The sequence below is a fragment of the Physella acuta genome, unplaced genomic scaffold (assembly GCF_028476545.2).
Source record: "Physella acuta isolate Inbredline_101_S28 unplaced genomic scaffold, ASM2847654v3 ptg001338l, whole genome shotgun sequence".
NCBI classification, from domain to species: Eukaryota; Metazoa; Mollusca; class Gastropoda; family Physidae; genus Physella; species Physella acuta.
The window spans coordinates 85,024-102,979 of NW_026732853.1; the positions used below are offsets into that span (position 1 = coordinate 85,024).

At 40.8% G+C, this 17,956-nt stretch overlaps 1 protein-coding gene across 1 annotated transcript in view; it reads right to left on the reverse strand.

Moving 5' to 3' along the window:
• LOC131958586 (hemicentin-2) overlaps positions 1-17,686 on the reverse strand; it is a 72,290-nt gene extending 54,604 nt beyond the window's left edge. The window contains exon 1 of the mRNA XM_059323688.1: positions 17,512-17,686. Within this exon, the coding sequence (XP_059179671.1) occupies positions 17,512-17,578 (67 nt within the window). The 5' untranslated portion in view covers positions 17,579-17,686. The remainder of the gene's footprint in view (positions 1-17,511) is intronic.
• Between the last annotated feature and the right edge of the window lie 270 nt (positions 17,687-17,956).

A 17,956-nucleotide genomic window follows, 5' to 3' on the forward strand; every position in this document is an offset into this window, starting at 1 on the left:
GGGGGGCCGATTGGTCGGGCCCGTTTTATTAGCGGACGTTTTGACGGTGCATCTTAATATGTTAATTTGTGAAGCTTTCTCTTTCCACACTAGTGACTTAAAAACTTGTTTTAGGCCAACATTTTGCACGGAACTTGTTCATTGTATACATCTTTTTATTACAAGCAGAACTTGTTCTGTATGTGTTTCGTGTTTACTTGATCTACAGAAATAAGTTCTATAAACATGTTCTGCAACACGGAAATGTTCCGTAATATTTTCAACATAAACTGTTTCATGTATACAAATTCCAGTTATATATCTTGGTTACTTTCCTTGTTATATTCTACATGTAAGATTTCAAAATCCAATATCTTTAAAATAAAAATCTAGTGAGAAGCCAACACCTAGCTAACGTCAACAACAGACTTAGTAATTTGAGAATTGATTAAATAAGTGAATGTGATGTTCACAATACAAAATATCAGTAGAGTTTAATGACCACCAATTATTTAAATGTAATTAGCTGATTAGTTAATCATCGAACTCCCCAGTGTGATCATTTTTGCGGTCCATTAACCACTGAAGATTTCGTTAGGAAAAAATCGAGCGTGTAAAAAGATTGATTATTTTTTGCTGAAGATTTTGTCTAGGTTTTGTCTACCTACCTAAAACCTATTTCTTCACAATAGCTGGCGGAGTTGATAGAAATAAATCAAGAAACTCTGGAATAAAGTTCACTTCTGCTAGTGACCAGACGAGCTTTTCAATAACAGACCCCATCAACTGTCCACCTATCACCCCTCCCCTGCTTATAACCACCCCTGAGTAACAGCTTATAACCACCCCTCCCCCCTTATAACCACCCCTAAGTAACAGCTTATAACCACCCCTCCCCCTAAACCTAGCCCCCCCCCCCCCACCAACGCGATTGATCCGTTTGTCCCCGAGACTTATCTTGTATTTCCCCTCACGTCCACTGAGCTGAGCAATCCAATTCTACAATTGTCATGAGCGCTTGCCCGTCCCATGTTTACACCAGCTCCTGGGGCGATCATTGCCCGGACGTAAGAGAGGACAACTTTAACTTTACACCAAAAAAATGGCAACTTTTGCAACGGATTGGACACACCGGATTGGACACACCGGATTGGACAGAATTTGTGGCACACATCTGATTGGACGGTTCTTATTGTGGACACTTACTACTGCAGAGAGATAGTGTACTGTTTATGGTTTGTCTTAGATCTGTGTTATCTATCTTCACTATATACTGTTGTTTTAGTGTTCTCATCATGAGACAGTTCTTTCTTCTTCTTCTTCTTCTTCGTTCTTAATTATTAGTGTCGAAGGGGATCGAGTATTATCTGCCAGTGCGTTTGAACTCGAGACTTTGTTCAAATTTATCAACCATGAGCTTTTTGCCGACTCGACCACGCCTCCAACACAATTAAGCGTTACGTGTCAACTGGTTATGCGCCATTGAGGCCATTGACTCCGATTTCAGCCTGCTTTTCTTTTTGGATTTGCTTCCATAGCCTTTGTCCAACCAAGAACAATCTACAAGGCAGCAGTTGTTTAATTTTGGAGTTGTCTCTCCTAGAAAAGTGGCTGTCCCCAGCTAACGAGCCCCATCTGCCTGAGGGTTCGAACTCGAGACTTTTCGGTTTAGCAACCATGAGCTATACCGACTCGACCACACCGACAGTTGACAAGGCACAACACAGACATAATTAATTTCTCGACGATTTTTAGAGTGGCGCGAATTACACTAGACCACCAAGACTTTATCTTAATGAGTCAACGTAATTGGTCAAGCAAATTACTTTCACATTTCAAACACGTATGCCATCTTATTGATGCCCATGCGAAACGTTGCTCAGAAATTTTAATTATAAATAATAACTCGACATACAAGATACATAAATAATCCGAGAGTTGGGAAAGTTTGAAACATAACGGCCTTGTGCGACATGATCAGAATACAAAGTGTTTTCTGGCTATGTTATGTGATTGGCAATGTGGTTTTTATGTGTAGGTATGTATGAAGTGAGGATGTTGGGACTGTGTGTATGTGTGTGTGCTTTGGGTGTGTGTGTTAATATACAATACAGTAAATAATTATGAACATTGTATTGATTGATCAGGAAAGTCTGGCCCTAGATAATTAACAGGAAAGAACATAACGATCTGCTGAAATTCTTCAAAGGAGAAGTTCACGAAATAACCAATAACCTTTCAATAGTAGGCCAATGAAAAAGCAACAAGTACATACAATTATTAAGTAACCTACTAGAGCTGTATAACATGTCTGCAGTAACCTAATACGCCGGAGAAAAGGATCACTACTTCAATTCCATCTCTGGCTTCTGTGTTCGACATACGAGGTTATTGCTTAATTGCCCACAGCCATACTTGACTGCACACAGCCACACTTGACTGCACATCGCCACATTTGACTGTACACAGCCATACTTGACTGCACACAGCCATACTTGACTGCAAATAGCCACACTATTGTTTGGCTACCTTCAGCCATACTATTGCTGGAGTGCACACAGCCACATTTGACTGCACACAGCCACATTCCACTGCACACAGCCACACTTGACTGCATATCGCCACATTTGACTGCACACAGCCACACTTGACTGCATATCGCCACATTTGACTGCACACAGCCACACTTGATTGCACACAGCCACACAGCCACACTGACTACACACAGCCACACTATTGTTTGGCTGACTTCAGCCATACTATTGCTTGACTGCACATCGCCACATTTGACTGCACACAGCCATATTGACTGCAGACAACCACACTATTGTTTGGCTGACTTCAGCCATAATATTTCTTTATTGCACAAAGCATCGTTAAAATAATTTTTAACTTGGACATTAAACTGTGATAACATGATACAGTAATGAGTGCTTAATTATAATGTTTTAATTAGAGAGGATATAATTACCCTCATCTTTGTTAATTGTTTTCAGTACGTGCGCGATAATTGTTGAAATATAATTGTTTGCCGGTAACGAGATAGTTATGTTTATGTTGTATGACTAACACTGCCAATATTGGGGGAGGGGTGGGGGTGTTGGTAAGGGGTAGGAGGCGGGGAGGGGTGTTGGTGAAGGGTAGGAGGCGGGGAGGGGTGTTTGGGAGAAACTGATGAGGGTTCTCGACCTTCTATTCCTGCAGCGACTTGGGTTATAATTTATTAGAGACTGTCTTTTTTTTCCCCACTAGACTGATGGTTGTATTATTTATTTATTATTTGTCTGTTTTGTTAGCTTTTTTTACAAAATATATTTGTAATTTTAAAAAACAAAACAATTTCCACTGCCTGCTACGTGTAATGTTTTCGAATTCCTATCAGTCCGAAGTTACAGTCTTTTTACCAAATTTATTTTTCTGAGGGATTTATTAAAAAGAAAATTCCTATTTTAGTATCTACTTTCTGTTTTAAAGTATTTCAGTATCAACTATTTGTTCAAAGTATTTTAGTATCAACTTTTGCTTTAAGTAGTTTAAGTATTTTATTTCTTTCTGGATCAGTTTCTTTTTTATTTATTTTAATTTTAAAGAGATTTTCCTACATTTTCTTTTTTTTCAGAAAATAATTTATTAATTTTTTTCTTAAGGGATTTCTTATCAACTTTTTTTAAAAAAAAAGGAAATGTCCTTTCAACTTTTTACTTTCTCGTATATACGTAGTATAGAGAAAGTATTGTAATCGTGCAAAAAAAAAATAATCGAGATTTTTACAAATCTCGACGTTTTACACCTCACTGATACGGAAAAACATAATTTTGCAATCTTGTCCGTATGTCTGTGTGTGTGTGTGTCTGTCTGTCTGTCTGTCTGTCCGTGTGTAAACACGATAACTTGAGTACCGTTACAGCTAGGTTGATGAAATTTCATATATAAGTATTTTATCAAAATCGTAGATCCGTATCAACTTTTGAGCGATTTCCGATAACCGGAAGTGGTACTTTTCCTACTTTGAATTTTTTAAAAGCCTATAACTTGAGTACTATTTCAGATAGATAAATGAAATTTCACATGTAAGTAAAAGATCTAATTCTCTACCGTCTGTTAAATTTTGAGTAATTTCCGTTGACTGGAAGTAGTAATTTACGCTACTTCCGATTTCTCAAAAAACTAATGTAAATTTTAAAAGTACTAATAATATTGCGCACTATTATGCGCTTTTTTTATTTGCGTTCACTTGGTGTGCAATTAATTTGTCTACGAGATTTTATTCTATTTTTAAAACTTTAAGTATTTAAAATGGATTAAAAATCATGTCTATAGCCCGAGTTTCCATCCCCTGTTATTTTATATAAGAATATTCGAGAAAGTTTAGGGGAGATCACTCCCGGTTTATTTTCTTATAATAATAAAATTCCATCTAAACGTTTTTTTTTTCTCTAAGAAGCTTCCTATTGAACAACACTTCAAAATTTTCCCGGCAAAATTGCAACATGTCTGCAGGTTGGCGGCAGCTAGTGGGTGACTTGTTTTAAAAAATTCCGAGAGATTTATTTATTAAAAAATGCAACACTTGATGTACGACACTTCTCTGGACCTCACAGTTGTATTGATTTTACATTAGCGCTAAGTATTCTGTGGTTCGTGGTCTGTAATAGGATAGAGAAATTCCATGCCGACTTTTCCTTGGCTCTAATAGTATTCCTTATGTTGCTGTGTCTCTATTCCTTATGTTGCCGTCTCTCTATTCCTTATGTTGCCGTGTCTCTATTCCGTATGTTGCCGTCTCTCTATTCCTTATGTTGCTGTGTCTCTATTCCTTATGTTGCCGTGTCTCTATTCCTTATGTTGCCGTGTCTCTATTCCTTATGTTGCCGTGTCTCTATTCCTTATGTTGCCGTGTCTCTATTCCTTATGTTGCCGTGTCTCTATTCCTTATGCTGCCGTGTCTCTATTCCTTATCTTGCCGTGTCTCTATTCTTTATGTTGCCGTGTCTCTAATAGTATTCCTTATGTTGCCGTGTCTCTATTCCTTATGTTGCCGTGTCTCTATTCCTTATGTTGCCGTGTCTCTATTCCTTATGTTGCCGTGTCACTATTCCTTATGTTGCCGTCTCTCTATTCCTTATGTTGCCGTGTCTCTATTCCTTATGTTGCCGTGTCTCTATTCCTTATGTTGCCGTGTCACTATTCCTTATGTTGCCGTGCCCCTATTCCTTATGTTGCCGTGTCTCTACTGGTATTCCTTACGTTGCCGAATCCCGATTGGATACATTGATAAGCGGCCCAACGCTCGTGCAGGACTGACGGGGGAATTGGCGAGTACTGGTTCCATTAATTACCCCAGTCCCGGGGCTGGGGGGTGGGGCGGTACACACATTATGAGGGTTATTTATTGTCATATTTTGGTGTTTCTTGAATTAAATTATCGTGGTCAGCGGCTTAGCGTACTGGTGGGTATTGGGGTAGGGAAGGGGTAGGGGTTGACCGTTTGTGTAAGTGTAGGGTATGGGAAGGTGAGTTGGGGGGAGGAGGTGTAGTGGGAGTCTAAATGAGCCAAGGAGAGAAGTCAATTTGTAGTTTGTGTGTGTGGGGGGGGGTGAGCTGTGGTCAATTAACTAGGCGGTTGATTTACTATAAGGAGACTAGAAGAAAAAAAAACACAACACTGTTTAAATTTGATAAAATACTTGGATGATTTTTATTTAGTAAAGCCTTTGTAATACATTCCTATTATATCGAATATCAGTATGTCAACAGCAATATAAACTGACTTTTTATGACAACTTGTCCTATTGTAGAATTTTTACTACTTAAAACTAGGCATCTTGTATAAACTTGACATCGTATAATTTGACATCTTGTAGGAAATTGACATTCGTATTACACCGGCAATATGACAGAAACTATAATTTAAACCGCGGAACTTACGCGCATAAAAAAAAAACCTCAACTTTCCCTTATAATTTTCTTGGCTGTCATTAAAAGAATCGATAACCATCGTTAGAGTTGATGGAATAAATTAAATTTTTTCTAAAAAAACCATCCTTGTCTTTCACTGCCCACCTAGTAATGATAACTTTAACGTTAACCTGTAACATCATCTTTGAATAGAATACCTTGTAATATCATCGGGAAAAATTATTTGGTAATTCAAGACTACATTTTTATCTATCCATCCAAAGGGCTAGAACAGCCTACACCGGTTTCAGTTGAGCCGTTTAAAAATTCATGGAAGAAGAAAATCATTTGAGTCTAGCAACATGTGTTAAGATGTAGCATAATTCTGGTTGAAACTGTTTTGTAATATTTTCTAAAGGCAAGCTAGTGTGGATGGTCGCTTGGCTAGATTTTATTTACACATATAGTACATATTCATGTTTATATACTGCACATAAACTAACATACAACATACGTTTAATATAGTGTAAAGGTTAACCTAACTAACTAAACCAATAAACTAGTTAGTGATGGTAGCATGAACAATATGAATAGCTATATGTAGTTTATTTTAAAAAAAGACTACTTATTGTAAATATTAACCCTAATGGCTATGTTGATCATGGTAGATAAGTATTTCACAAGTACACGATTGGTATGTACATGACAGGTAGGTGCAGGACAGGTAGGTACAGGACATGTAGGTACAGGACAGGTAGGTACAGGACATGTAGGTACAGGACATGTAGGTACAGGACATGTAGGTACAGGACAGGTAGGTACAGGACATGTAGGTACAGGACATGTAGGTACAGGACAGGTAGGTACAGGACAGGTAGGTACAGGACATGTAGGTACAGGACAGGTAGGTACAGGACAGGTAGGTACAGGACAGGTAGGTACAGGACAGGTAGGTACAGGACATGTAGGTACAGGACAGGTAGGTACAGGACAGGTAGGTACAGGACATGTAGGTACAGGACAGGTAGGTACAGGACAGGTAGGTACAGGACATGTAGGTACAGGACATGTAGGTACAGGACAGGTAGGTACAGGACAGGTAGGTACAGGACATGTAGGTACAGGACAGGTAGGTACAGGACAGGTAGGTACAGGACAGGTAGGTACAGGACAGGTAGGTACAGGACATGTAGGTACAGGACAGGTAGGTACAGGACATGTAGGTACAGGACAGGTAGGTACAGGACAGGTAGGTACTGGACAGGTAGGTACAGCACAGGTAGGTACTGGACAGGTAGGTACAGGACAGGTAGGTACAGGACAGGTAGGTACAGTACAGGTAGGATGAATAGAATAAAACACCGCAGCGTAATATAACAAGACTTTCTCTATACTTTGTATATATGAGAAAGTAAAAAAGCCGCCCCACTTGTAACCATGGAAACGAAACTGTATTTCTAGCTGTCAGCTATAGGCAATCACACATCGCTAGCTTAGCTTAGACAAATGATAGTGTGAGGCCCAAACACGCACCAATAGACTAATATAAACAAATGATTGTAGACTGAGGCATAAATCAAATGATTGTGTAAGAAACAATCACACTTCACAACAGATGAAACCTGTGATTGTGCAGACAAGATGTACAGAATATTAGAGTTATCTCCCCGTCTTGTCTTACCGTGTCTGTCGTCTGCTCGTCGCCCCGGCCAAATTGTTGGGCTGGCTCGCTACTGCGCATGTCAACACATGGTTGGGGAGCGCCAGACTACGTGATATGTCGTCTGAGACAGATGCTCTTGATTATGGCTGGCACTTTGATTCTACGTCTTTGTCTAGTGATGCCCTGGCATTTGATTCTATGTCTTTGTCTAGTGATGCCCCGGCATTTGATTCTACGTCTTTGTCTAGTGATGCCCTGGCATTTGATTCTATTTGTTTGTCTAGTGATGCCCTGACATTTGATTCTACATCTTTGTCTAGTGATGCCCTGGCATTTGATTCTACATCTTTGTCTAGTGATGCCCTGGCATTTGATTCTACATCTTTGTCTAGTGGTGCCCTGGCATTTGATTCTACGTCTTTGTCTAGTGATGCCATGGCATTTGATTCTACGTCTCTGTCTAGTGGTGCCCTGGCATTTGATTCTACGTCTTTGTCTAGTGATGCCCTGGCATTTGATTATACGTGTCTGTCTAGCAGAGGCGTAGCGACCCTTCCCGGCGCCCGGGGACAAACTTTCGATTTGCACCACCCCTTGAACTTTTCATTTGCACCCCCCCCCTCAAACTTTCGATTTGCACCCCCCCTCGAACTTTTCATTTGCACCCCCCTCAAACTTTCAATTTGGCGCCCCCCCCTAAGGTCGGCGCCCGGGGACATATGTCCCCCCGCCCCCCCCCCCCCTCGCTACGCCTCTGTTGTCTAGTGATGCCCTGGCATTTGATTCTACATCTTTATGTAATGATGCCCTAGCATTTGATTTTACATCTACCAGCTACACTACCTGCTACACTACCTGCTACACTACCTGCTACACTACCTGCTACACTACCTGCTACACTACGTGCAACACTAGCACCAGTCTAATTGTGTCACCCATTGTATCCACAAGTTTTAAATAAAACCTCTCTAAGCTATAGACAGTCGTGTGGTCCTTTAATTAGCATCGATCGTTCGGTTATTGCCTCGTTTTTCTACTTGTTAATCTGTCCACAATCAATGTCACACAACCCTCCCCCTCCCTCCTTTCCTCACACCCCCCCTCCCCCAGCACTCTTATTTACCTGTCGCACCTGGACCTATGGACCTGCCCTATGAAGACATTCGTTACCTCATTTCACATCGACAGACCAGAAAATGAAAACCAAACTTCCGCTACGAAATTGCATGTTTGTAAAAGGAGAAAGGAAAAAAAAGGCACGTGATTTGTAAGATATTAATAGCAACAAGTTCACAGGGTGTTCCCACTAAGAGATAAAAATCAAGATGGCCGATAGGCGTCGTAAAAGACAGACGAGTCCATTATGTGGAGTGGGGGGTGCCGGCATAAAGAGTAAACAGCTTGATAGATAATAGCGTATCTTTCATCCAAAGGCAATAACGGCATTTGTGGGCTATTTATTCCTGCTTATCTTGTTGTACAGCTAATTAATGGTCATTTACACTTCCTCACTCAAACTCTGCGCCCCTGCGTGTGATATGTATCGCATTTCGGCATGATTTAATTATTTTAATATCTTATGGGGGCCGTTTTCTCTGATAAATAGCGCAATAAACGAAGCTGCCTAAGATGGTTGGAGCTTTGAAATAAAGGTAGATTAAAAAATGCACGTGTTTTTTAAACACAACCTACGACATGAAGACACACAGGAAGTGTTTTTTAAACACAACCTGCGACATAAAGACACAGGAAATCTTGGATCACACAATTTTTGACGGCAGATTAGATGAAATTAATTTTTACTGCTTCTTGATTACATAGAGAAATACCAACGTGTGCGTGGTGGGGGGATGGTGTTAGTGTGGATGGTGGGGTGGTGATGGTGGTGAAGTAGATGCTTAGGTTGGGGGAATTATTGGCAAACAAAAGGAGAACTTAGATAGCACCCAATTCCAGCCATGTTGTTGGCTGGTCTGGTACTAGAGCCAAGTTGTCAGACCTGATAGGTTTGGGTCGGTCTCAGGTATTACGACATACCTTGTTACATGTAAGGTCATAAGACATAACTTGTTATATATAAGGTAACACAACATACCTTTGTTACATATACGTCTTCCTATTTATTTCCATTTCACTATGGCGGATATTTATTAAGTGTCCTTGACCCAGATCTATGTGAAAATAGAAACCCGAACCCTGGCTAGTGAACCCGACTAGGGGTGTTGGGGTTTACGCCTAGCAGCTAGAAGTTGTGGTATTCTAAAGGGATTCAAAAGAAATACATCAAGTAACATTTATGCATGTTGAAATATAAACCATCAAATCTGAAATACTGTTGACAAATAAAATAATTTCTCACTAGCCGCAGTTTTTAATTTTTTAAAAGCTATTTTCACATCTGCAACATGTTGTGGTTGAACTAACTGACCAGAATTAAACAATGTTGGTTGAACCACAATCTACTTTCTTAAGCTACCTTCACACCTGCAACAGGTTGTGGTTGAACTAACTGACCAGAATTGCGCGATGGTACCAAAACCACAAGCTACTTTCTTAAGCTACCTTCACATCAGCAACAGCTGTGTCGCTCATAAGCCTCAAGAGACTTCGGCCGTGTAACATGTTTTACCCCCCCCCCCCCACCCCTCTTTCCCGCCCATAAATCATCAGCAGACAATTTGATGCATGAAAGGCTAATTGCCACCAAGGACAGACTGGCGTAGTGGCCAGGTACTCGTGTCTGCTGCACGCTGCCAGGCTGCCAGGATGGATGCTAACCGCCGATGACGTAGCAGGCATGAAACTGTCACGGATCACCATTCGAGCCAGACTCGAGGAATGTTTTATAGACGTGGCAGATTCCGTTGGCTGGAACCACTTTATGGGAACTAGGGAACCACTTTATGGGAACTAGGGAACCACTTTATGGGAACTAGGGAACCACTTTATGGGAACTAGGGAACCACTTTATGGGAACCATTTCATATGATCTAGGGAACCACTTTATGGGAACCATTTCATATGATCTAGGGAACCACTTTATGGGAACCATTTCATACGATCTAGGGAACCAGTTAATGGGAACCATTTCATATGAACTAGGGAACCACTTAACTGGAATTATGAAATCACTTAATTGTAACTAAAGCCAATTATTTAGAACTATTGAGTACTCATTTAATTGGAACTATGTTCCACCTAATTAGAACTAGGGAACCACTTAATAGAACAAGGGGACCACTTAATTATATCGTCGGGTCCACTTAATTAGAACAAGAGAAGGAGTTAATTTGATTTAGACTCACTGTACTAGACCAGGGTACTCAGAGATTATTGCCTGTGAGGTTATTTTCTGTGAGATAGATTATTTTCTGTGAGATTATTTTCTGTAAGGTTATTTTCTGTGATATAGATTATTTTCTGTGAGATTATTTTCTGTAAGGTTATTTTTTGTTAAACTTTTTCTGTGAGGTTATTTTCTGTGAGATAGATTATTTTCTGTGAGATTATTTTCTGTAAGGTTATTTTTTGTTAAACTTTTTCTGTGAGGTTATTTTCTGTAAGGTTATTTTCTGTGATATAGATTATTTTCTGTGAGATTATTTTCTGTAAGGTTATTTTTTGTTAAACTTTTTCTGTGAGGTTATTTTCTGTGAGATAGATTATTTTCTGTGAGATTATTTTCTGTAAGGTTATTTTTTGTTAAACTTTTTCTGTGAGGTTATTTTCTGTAAGGTTATTTTCTGTGAGATAGATTATTTTCTGTAAGGTTATTTTCTGTTCAACTTTTTTCTGTGAGGTTATTTTCTGTAAGGTTATTTTCTGTGAGGTTATTTTCTGTGAGATTATTTTCTGTGAGATTATTTTCGGTTAGGTTATTTTTGTGAGGTTATTTTTGTAAGGTTATTTTTGTGAGGTTATGAAGTTATTTTCTGTGAAGTTATTTTCTGTGAGGTTATGAGGTTATTTTCTCTGGGGTTACTTTTTGTGAGGTTATTTCCTGTAAGGTTATTTCCTTTAAGGTTATGTTCGAACTAGTCGCAGTGCAAAAAGGAACAGAAACGTTGAACAGCTTTAGCACTGAGTTATTGATTGGGCGGGTTTCGGGCATAGGGGCCAATAGAAAGTTAACAAGAAATTGCCGAATGATTGTCTGCGGTAGATTGTCGGGTAGAATGATTGTCTGTATTAGAATGTGGGGTGGGGATGATTGTCTGCGGTATTTTGTAGGGGAGAGTGATTGACTGTATTAGACTGTATGGGAGAAGGATTGTGAAGAGAATGATTTACGTGGTGACCGGTCATACCCCCCCCCACGCTTCATAGCCCCCTGGAGAAAACCTACCTTCACACCCCCCCTCCCCGCCGGTAAGGGTGTATATCAGGAAATACTTGCAATAACTATAACTAAAAGTCAGGGGAGAATGATTGTCTGCTATATATTGTGATGAGAATGATTGTCTGCGTTATATTGTGATGAGAATGATTGTCTGCGTTATATATTGTGATGAGAATGATTGTCTGCGTTAGATTGTGATGAGAATGATTGTCTGCGTTATATTGTGATGAGAATGATTGTCTGCGTTATATTGTGATGAGAATGATTGTCTGCGTTAAATTGTGATGAGAATGATTGTCTGCGTTAAATTGTGATGAGAATGATTGTCTGCGTTATACTGTGATGAGAATGATTGTCTGCGTTATATTGTGATGAGAATGATTGTCTGCGTTATATTGTGATGAGAATGATTGTCTGCGTTCAATTGTGATGAGAATGATTGTCTGCGTTCAATTGTGATGAGAATGATTGTCTGCGTTAGATTGTGATGAGAATAATTGCATGCTCTAGCATGTGACAGACGGGGTGGGGAAGGGCGTGTATTGTTTGTTGTGTATTTAACCGTGTTCTGTTCTTGTCTTCAATAAAAAAAATGCTAGGTGAATGATATCACTTGATATAGTCGTCTCTTTAATAGCCGTGTGCCAGGAATAAAAAAAAAGAAAATTCTGTTTTTATTAGTGACTGGAGCGATCTGCGAATGTTAGTGTTTAGGGGTTATCTTGACCTTTTGACTTCAATAGTATTTATTTCGTTGACTTATGACCTTGTACTCCTCAGATATCATTGACCTTTGACTTGTTCAGCATCGATTCCATCGACCTTTGACCTCGTATACCTCTAGTACTATTGACCTTTGACATAGTAACCTGATGCAACTGACCTTTGACCCCTTGCACCTTTGGTACCGTTGACCTTTGACCTAGTAACCTGATACCATTAAACTTTGGCCTTGCACACTTCTGATAAAACTGACCTTTCACCTCACACACTTCTGATACCCTTGACCTTTGACCTCACACATCTGATACCCTTGACCTTTGATCCCACACACTTCTGATACCATTAATCTTTGACCTCATACATTGAACGCTGTGTGGTCGCAACAATGTGTTGTGTTAATTAACTCGCCATTGATTGCACTTACGATAGTTAATTATTTTTTATTACTACACAAAATGTAAACTCTGGGTTATGAGGTCTGTCTACACAAAATGTAAAGTCTGGGTTATGAGGTCTGTCTACACAAAATGTAAAGTCTGGGTTACAAATCCCGACAAGGGTGGAAGGGGGTGCAAATCGAAAGTTTGTCCCGGGCGCCGGGAAGGGTCGCTACGCCTCCGGGGGGGGGGGGGGTGACACCATTAAGTGCCGCACCGGGTAACACCCGACCTCGCTACGCCACTGGCTGTTAACTAATAAATAAGTTTGATTTAAAAAATCAATTGATAAAACCTTATAAAAACAAGCTTCTAATTTCAGTAAAAAACAAAAATCGCATAATTTGCTTTCTTCAGTTATAATAGTAAAATGGTTGGTCGTTCATTAAAATCTGGATACCGCAGTCAGCAGAGATACATTTACTTACAATTTTTGAAAGGCATCGCTCATTTAGAAATAGATCAGGATTGAGTTACAAGATTTGACAGACCGACGGACAGACAGACAGACAAAATGACAGACCGACAGACTGACAGACTGACAGACCGACAGACTGACAGACCGAAACACTGACAAAATGACAGACCGACAGACTGACAGACTGACACACTGACAGACTTACAGATCGACACACTGACATAATAGAACGACACTGACCTGAGAAAAATCTAGAATAAAATGTGTCAGTTGTCTGGTTCAAGGTTACCGAAGTAATTTTGACTGAACTTTAAGTCCTTTTTGTTTCCTATGGGTACATCTACATTTTCCGCATTTAAAAAACGGACAAAATAGACAGACATATATGTCTGTAAATATGTCGCAATATGACCTTCAGCTGTCCTGCATATTAAATCACCCAACGACGTATATGTGACCTTGCTCTACCCGCATCTACGCTAATAAAAACCTTTAAATCCAATTTGTGGTCAATGCTAACAGGATGGGACCAGAGCTATTGTGGATTAGAGGTGGGACCACAGCTATTGTGAATTAGAGATGGGACCACAGCTATTGTGAATTAGAGATGGGACCACAGCTATTGTGAATTAGAGATGGGACCACAGCTATTGTATTGTGGATTAGAGGTGGGACCACAGCTATTGTGAATTAGAGATGAGACCACAGCTATTGTGAATTAGAGATGAGACCACAGCTATTGTATTGTGGATTAGAGGTGGGACCTATTCCAACCCAGCATCAAACTGTTACACTTCCAATTATCTATCTTTAATGGAAATATTTTATACACTGCTAGACTGGTGAACTTTATAAACTTGTGTTAGATGACGTAACGCTTGGTCAGTGCAAGCTATTATATTAGCCTCATTGGATTCACTAGTCTCACTTATTGGTGATTCTCTGATCAGTTCACTATTCTCACATGTAAGCGATTCTCTGATCAGTTCACTATTCTCACATATAAGCGATTCTCTGATCAGTTCACTATTCTCACATGTAAGCGATTCTCTGATGAGTTCACTATTCTCACATGTAAGCGATTCTCTGATGGATTAACCAACGCAAGGGTTTATGTACACGCCTGCACATTGCGTCATCATTAATACAACTTGTTGCCACGTGTAAATAATATACTCACTAGGTAACTACTCAACCCTCCTGAGAAGGCCAAACGTCAACCCTCCCATTGAGTGGGGTTGGCTACTCAACCCTCCAATTGACTGGGGTTGGCTACTCAACCCTCCTATTGAGTGAGGTTGGCTACTCATCCTCCCTGAGAAGGCCAAACGTCAACCCTCCCATTGATTTTAGTTTCTTCTCCTCATCGCCCAGTTCTTGTTTCGTTTCATCACCAGCTCACGTGGTAACTCTAGGCTCGTGGGGGGGGGGGGGGGAGCGACTCGGGAGGGGGGTAGATGAGGGAGTGGGTGCCCCGACCGAATCAGCAAGCCAGATTAGGGCGGATCTGTGCGGCAGAAAAATCTACGATATAAGCCGAATCTAAATCAATAGAATAGTTAGGACGAATGTGATTTCCTTCACAATGCTGTGGGACCGCTGCATGTGCCTAGTGCGGCACTATCAGCTGAAGGAATACATTCGGTGACATGTCAAGTATATCTGCTTACATTCACTCTGACATGTAGCATATTTAAACAATATGACCTGAACAATGGACAGTTTACATCGATCTGTTGAAATAAGCTAACTATGAAATGTAATGGGACTGTGTGGTCGTGTAGTAGAGCGTTTATCTACGAGCTGTATTATATATGCTGAGTTCAAGAACCGTATGGACTTCTGAATCTCCTATATGGATAGGCGGGTTTGACAGGGTGATTTTACTAAGGTGTATGTAGATTTACTAAACAATAGGGGTCGTCCATAAATGACGTCACACTTATTGGGAGAAAGGGGGTCCGTAATTTAGTGACGGTGTGTGATGAAGGGGAGGGGGGGTTCAGATGGTGTGTGTGGCTGAGGTGTGACGTCATTTTAGGAGGGGGGGGGGGCTAACTTTTTGTGACGATGTGTGACAGAGGGGAGTGGGGAGGTAAAAATCGTCAAAAAAAGCATGACGTCATTTACGGATGACCCCCCATACGCGCTAACTAGGGAATATAATTTTCATGAAAGTAAATCACTTAGAAGAAAGTTTGCCTTAACCAGAACCGGATTAGATGCAAGAAGCCATGGTTTCTGGGATACATGACGTCATATTGAGTGGGTGTGTCAATGCCGGGGTTATTTTTCATCCCCCCCCCCTCTCCATGTTGTCTTTTCACCGCGTGTATCACGTGACACGACGGGTAGAGGTGAAGATGGGTGGGGGTGGGGGGAGCTACCACGTGATGGATTGCTTTTTGATTGAATGTCATGGGGCGGCATGGGATATGAGAGAATGTCGTTAGGTGTAGGATTGAGATAACCAACTACTAGAGATGGAGATTTGGTGGGGGGGGGGGGGGCGGGGGAGGAGATAAGCTGTTTTAAAGACACGAACGTTCATTCACTTTGATCAATATTGTTTCTAGAGTTGAGAATTTTTTTACAATTAATATATTTTTGGTATTTGGAGCTGTTGTTGCTTTTTCACTAGGTACACACGTATTTTCTCCAGGTATGTTTGCCTGTTAGAATACAATAAATACAATTTCCCAGCTAGAATTAAGTATTGTGTTCTCTTTATCAAAAGATAACATACAGTATTTTTTCCAGACTTTTTTCTCCTTTAGGGGGGGGGGGGGGCGGCATTTGAATTTTTCGGGGGGGGGGGGGTAGACTTTCTTCGGGGAGGGGGGGGGGGGGCGGACACTGTTAAAAGTATATATTTTCTATATAAATTATATAAATTTCATTTCGTTCGGGGGGGGGGGGGGTAGAATTTTTTCGCCCCCCCCCCCCCCCCCGAAGAGATGCCTGGAAGAAACTCTGATAACATACTCTACTGTAAGACGGGCATCTCCTCATAACACACCATATTCCCTAGCCATACAGGACACGTCACATAACACACGCCACACACCACACACCACACCATACACCACACGCCACACGCCACACAAAACTCCCCAGCTGTGCTGTAAACTCTGGGCCAGACGTCACGTCCTGTTTGGAACTGTGACGTCACACAAACGTGACCTATCTCAGTGACTGAAACTTTAATATAAGCTCGGACGCTGGCACAAACCTGAACTAAGTATTGATTCACCGTTGTCCAAATGGAAATTAAAGTTTGGGGGCTAGGTGGGGGGGGGGGGGGGACGGGGGGTTAGGAGTGTCTTGGACTATACATAAGGCCACAGGTACAATAGACATGAAGAATATATTATCTCACACACGCTATCAAACGCTCAATTTTATATGTGTGTGGGAGAATATGTGAGGGAGAATGTGAGTTAGGGGGTGGGGTTTTCTTAAATATTATTTTTTTACTCGTGTGAGTTGGTTATGAGTCGGTAAGTTCAAACATATGTTTTTGTTAATGTGAGATTCTACAAATGTCTGTGCATATGTATGTTTGTTTTTAGTTGTGTGTTTTTCAACTTGTGCGTGCATAAGCTATTATTTTCTCTATACAATTGCGTGTTTGCCTTTATTGATGAGTGAGTGTGTTTATTCGTATGAGTATGTGTGTGTATGAATGTGTGCGTGTTTGCCTACATGTATGCGTGAGTGTGTGTATCCGTTTATCTCTGTCTGTGTGTGTGTGCGTGTGTATTTGTGTAACAACGAAAATCGCACTAACACAATTAGCAATTCTAGAAAAATGAAACACTGTATTTCGTTACAATAGCTAAAACGCCCTATACTTTAGATTACTTTAGAACATTAAAAACTGATTTAGTTACTTGAGAACGTCCATCCTTGACACCCTATACTTTAGATCACCTACACGTTGATAAATTACAGCAAAAGTCTAAAGCACTATATGGAAAAGCCCAGGACACTGTGTAATAAATGACCCAAGGGGCGGCAACTAAAGCAGGGGAGGTAATGAAAAGTTTCTTACCTCCGACAAGTAAAAATCCAATTTGGGAGCTGGTGAGTAACCTTTTCATGTACGCCGAGATATCCATGTGTAATCATAGTCCCACGCGCGCCAGACAGATGTAGACCACTGGTGGACCAGTGCGATGGACCACGATGTAGACCACTGGTGAACCAGTGCGATGGACCACGATGTAGACCACTGGTGGACCAGTGCGATGGACCACGATGTAGACCACTGGGGATGGACCACGATGTAGACCACTGGTGGACCAGTGCGATGGACCACAATGTAGACCACTGGTGATGGACCACGATGTAGACCACTAGTGGACCAGTGCGATGGACCACGATGTAGACCACTAGTGGACCAGTGCGATGGACTACGGCGATTGTCCGTTGATGATGATTTGACTACCCTGGTCTGATAATTGATTTCCTTTATTGTCTCCCGGCCTGGTGAATAC